The sequence below is a fragment of the Ostrinia furnacalis genome, unplaced genomic scaffold (genome assembly GCF_004193835.3).
Source record: "Ostrinia furnacalis isolate ACB-3 unplaced genomic scaffold, ASM419383v2 OfSCF0322, whole genome shotgun sequence".
Taxonomy (NCBI): domain Eukaryota; kingdom Metazoa; phylum Arthropoda; class Insecta; order Lepidoptera; family Crambidae; genus Ostrinia; species Ostrinia furnacalis.
In genome coordinates this window covers 1677883-1682543 of record NW_021130561.1, presented here as the reverse complement: position 1 = coordinate 1682543, position 4661 = coordinate 1677883, and the positions used below count along the sequence as shown (strand labels likewise).

The window sequence follows — 4661 nt, the reverse complement described above, 5'->3', positions numbered from 1 at the left end:
ATTTTATGATTCACTTAACCTATTCTGCAAACCTTACTAACATATCAAAATCTTACAAAATTATGCTGTTTGAGATTGAAAAGCTTATATTGTACTTTTTATCTATGTCTACAAATTAAATTCAATAAAATGAATATTCTTAAATGTATGTATAGGTAATAATAGATAACTTCTCAAAATGCTAGTAATCTGAAAATCACATGGTACACCTAGTTACTTATCATTACATCCATAATGAAGTGTTTTTTTTAATATTTGGATATTCTTCATATTAAGCTATGTAGTGTCTAAGCGTGTCGTTTACAGAGATAATTATTTTATTCACTTGAGAAATCGAAACTTATTCCTGGTTGATATTTAATTATTTTACATACTAAAAACTTGAACTAAGACCATTATGCGATAGTACGCATTTTTACAATAGCATAATGTTTAAGCACTATACAGGGTGTTAGGTAAATGGGTATATGAGCCGACACTAGCCTATGTTAACATGGGCGTATAAATGGCATGGTGAAGTCAGAAATTTTATATCATCATTTTTTTATTTTTTATTTTCATCCCAATCCCAACTTAATATTATAAATGCGAAAGTAACTCTGTCTGTCTGTCTGTTACGCTTTCCCGCTTAAACCTCGCAACCGATTTTGATGAAATTTGGCATAGAGATAGTTTGAGTCCCGGGAAAGAACATAGGATAGTTTTTATCCCGGTTTTTGAAACAGGGACGCGCGCGATATAGTTTTTCTGTGACAGACAAAAATCCACGCGGGCGAAGCCGCGGGCGGAAAGCTAGTACAAAATAAATTTTATAAAATCCGATTTGTATGAAAAATAAAATAATTAAAATGAAGATATCAATTTTCTGACTTCACCATACCATTTATATGACCATGTTAACATGGGCTAGTGTCAGCTCATATACCCATTTACCTAACACCCTGTAGATTCATGATATAATGACAATGACAACAAAATAATAATACAACTAAATAAATTTTCGGAAGCATAAGTACTATCACATCAATAATACCCAGTACCTACATATTTACTAGGCATTCCCTTATATTAAAATCACTCCAATAAATTGGCGACTTAAGTTCAGTATTGCACAGTTCTCAGACAGATCTTTAGTAACTAAGCAATGATTATCCTCATTAATTTCTTAATGGTTAGGTCCTTCAGGTGACGTGATTTTCCCCCATCCAATATACACAAACACTGTAGAGTATGAGTATATCAATCCAAACTCGGGTCCCGGGTCATGTCGATGTCTTTTCGACGGCGGGGCGTCGTCGGCGGGTCGTACCGGGTGGTTGACCCCCAACTCCCCGTTACCAAAGCAACCCACCAGCCTGCTAGTGGGGAATTCGGCTCTGAAGTAGTCTTCTTCTAATTCGTGCTTCTGATCGCGTCCAACGCATGACAGCTTCAATACCACGCTGTGCTCGAAACGCGGCACTTTCTTGGAGAACTGAAAAAAAAGTAATATTTATTATTATAGTCAAAACCTACTAGTTGTTCAGAAGAAACAGTACGAGCGTGCGGCTGTAAGGTCTCACAGGTCAAACTAAACATTACTGTTTATTCTCTACTGTCTGAAAGACAGCCTTGAACTTATAGGACAATCCTCTCAGTTCAGCATAGCCTGTCTGGTAGTACTTACACTGACACTAGTAGGTAGTGTGTAGAACTCATTGTATACTTTAATAGAGATGAACATGTTCAGAGTCAGACATATTACATGTATTTCAATTATTTTTGTACCATTACCTCATTAATTGTCTTCTGTATTTTTGCTTTAGTCCAATCTGATGATTCCAGTATAAGAGAGTACATATCAAAGTTTATTTTGTGGTTTTGATCTGCAGCATTAGTATTTTTAGGCACTGTGAACATCCCAATAGTTATGAGATTTTCACTGACAAAATAATTTCCTTCATTCCTGCAGTCCACCAGTGGCGTTATGTTACTGAGTTCGCACATAGTATCTTCAACTATACAGCCTCCAAGTGCGTAAGGTATGTCTGGTTGCCTATAAAAATAAAAATAAAACAAATAAGTTAAACAAAGAACTTTTTTTTCTACTTTGAAGTTTGTGCCAGGATAGTATGTTAAATAAACTAATTCACATAATTATAAAGAAAAGTTGTTCATACTAGAACAAAATGGAATAAAAATATTAAAACTTACACTTCCTTGAAATAATTTAGGTAAGCACATTCCCCAATTTCTGAATGTAGAAGAAACTTTTCAGTCACATAAATTAAAATACCCTTGAAGATGTTGTCCTGAGCAAGATTTGAGATTACATCAAAGTATTCCTTCTGCATGTCTGTATTAGTCTTTATATTGATCACATGAAATTGAACATCTGGAATTTTTGGTATGTAAATTCCACCAATAAATGCGTTTGATCTCCGAAACATGCGTTGCGTGATTGTATGCTTAGCTGTTATTGAATGTGGCAGTGGCATGTATGAGAGGTAGCCTGCCCTCACTGTTAGCATACAATCTTTTGGTGCAGTAGTATCACGATGAATATAATCAATTACTGTAAATAAAGAAATTATTTAAATCCCTTCATTGTTAAAAAGTACACAACTAATGGCAATCTCATTCAGCAAAAGGGCCAGGAAAGCTATTAATATCAATATCATAATATACTTACAGCAATGTTCTTTATCACATGGTGGATCACATGGGGAGGGTACCAACTCCAAGCATCTGTTAGTAATCCCAAACCCAGCTGGGGTATTTGTAAATGTGAAAATGACTAGCGGCTCAGTGTAATACACACCAGACACCTTATATTTCACACCATTTTTTATTGAAGCAAGTTGTAAATCTATCACAAAGTCTGCAGGACTGAGCTGTTCCTTTTGGAGGGCTAGCACAGCTGAATGCCACGTTTGGCACACATGTTTACATAGCATCTTCTCTTGCCATGGTAGACTACTAATAATCTTCTTAACAATAACATAGTTATTCATTACATTCTCAATAAGATTGCTATTACAATCAACTGGTTCAATATCACGCATCAATTCAACATTCTCAACATAAGCTGCTATGTTCTCTGGTAGAGGCACTTTCACACATGGTGCAGGGCCAGGGTCATCATTAGAACTGCTGTCTGAGTCACTTAAGTCCTGAGCTTCTCCCAAATCAATACTATCTACTGAATTATCAGACATTTTTACATTTTAGTTATAATTTCATCATCAGCATGCCTTTGTAATGGGTCCCCTTTCAATAGAGCAAGGATGAAACAGTAGAGGTATATGAAAAAGAATATGAGATAGTACCCAATGTATATCATAACATCTCTCAGGTGTTTCTTTAGGTTACCTCGATTGTGTATCTCAGCTGGATCGTAAGCTCCTAAGTTTCCTTGAGGTATGGTCAGATATTCAAACGTGAGCCATATAAACATAGGCAGATTAATCAGAAATAGAACCAGCTGCCCATGAAGTAGCAATAGGAATGTTATGAACGAGTGCGCAATGTATTTAGGCAATAGCCAGTAGTTTAATTTCTCACAACACTCCTGAGCATTCAAATAATCACATTCCAAGTCAGACAGCGTTATTATATAGTAAACTAACAGAAATAAAATTGCACCGCAATCGATCAGAGATAGAGAGAACAACAAAGTTTCAGCCAATATCATAACTAATATGTCTTCTTCCCCTTATCTCTAATTAACAGGTGTAAATTGTTCGTATTGATAATAATATTTTTATCAGTTTTCAATGCACAAACACATTTTATTAATAAATTAACGTTTGCAAAATGCAAATGATACGGCAGGCAGAATCTGTCAGAAACAAGGTAGGTAAACTGTCAAAACACCACACAGATTATAAATTACATTGTATTGACATTGACAGCTTTATTTATTTAATTAGGGTTTGCGCGCACTGCGTCTTTGTAAGATGAAATCGTTTTAGTTTTTTTTTATATTAACCTTTTCAACGCCAGTGACGGACATCATGTTGACCGCCAACGACGGATGGTACTTACCATTTCATCAAAATCTGTCCAGCCTTTAAGTTATAAATGGTTTAACTTCGCGACTATGCGTACTTAGTATGTTTATACGTTTATACACTATACCTATCAAATAAAAAGGGTTTGATTCTACTGCTCAAATGCAATAACTTTCCCCATGCAATTTTAATAAATATGGAATGTATAGCCTGACCAGGAACATAAAAACCCTGGCATAGAGGCGCTTCAATTGCATTTGATAGTGCAACACTGGGTACAGTCGTACCTGTATTAAATTAATAGGCTAACTTTATGTATCAGGATTCAGGATTATAGGCTTATTTAATATTTTCATAAATTAACAAAAACGTATTATATTATAGGTAAACTGGTTTAAATAAATTAAATGAAACCATCAATCGAGCAAGTAGGATTTTATTATTATTCATCAATAATCAAATTCTGAACTTGAATATTCAACTACAATGTCTGCTCATGAACGCTTCAAGCTCGGTACTTCTTTCCCAATTCCATAAAATTCAATACTTACAAAGTGACAAAAAACTTTAAAATAGGTAGTTGAAACAAACCACAGCTAATTTTCATAGTTGACTGTACTATACGATAAACATGTCAGTCAATTTGACAACCTTTGTCGGAAACATTAT

General features: G+C 34.8%; 2 protein-coding genes across 2 annotated transcripts; both read right to left on the bottom strand.

Annotated features, from left to right (window-relative positions):
* Nucleotides 1-897: 897 nt before the first annotated feature.
* LOC114360705 (uncharacterized) lies at nt 898-3823 on the bottom strand. The gene is made up of 4 exons (XM_028315492.1): nt 2672-3823; nt 2194-2554; nt 1774-2035; nt 898-1474 (listed from the first exon to the last, which is right to left on the bottom strand). Exons 1-4 carry the CDS (start codon nt 3195-3197, stop codon nt 1166-1168), a joined length of 1458 nt encoding a protein of 485 aa, XP_028171293.1. The 5' UTR covers nt 3198-3823; the 3' UTR covers nt 898-1165.
* cnir (cornichon-like protein) lies at nt 3159-3727 on the bottom strand. The gene has a single exon (XM_028315503.1). It carries the CDS (start codon nt 3671-3673, stop codon nt 3200-3202), a length of 474 nt encoding a protein of 157 aa, XP_028171304.1. The 5' UTR covers nt 3674-3727; the 3' UTR covers nt 3159-3199.
* Nucleotides 3824-4661: the final 838 nt, after the last annotated feature.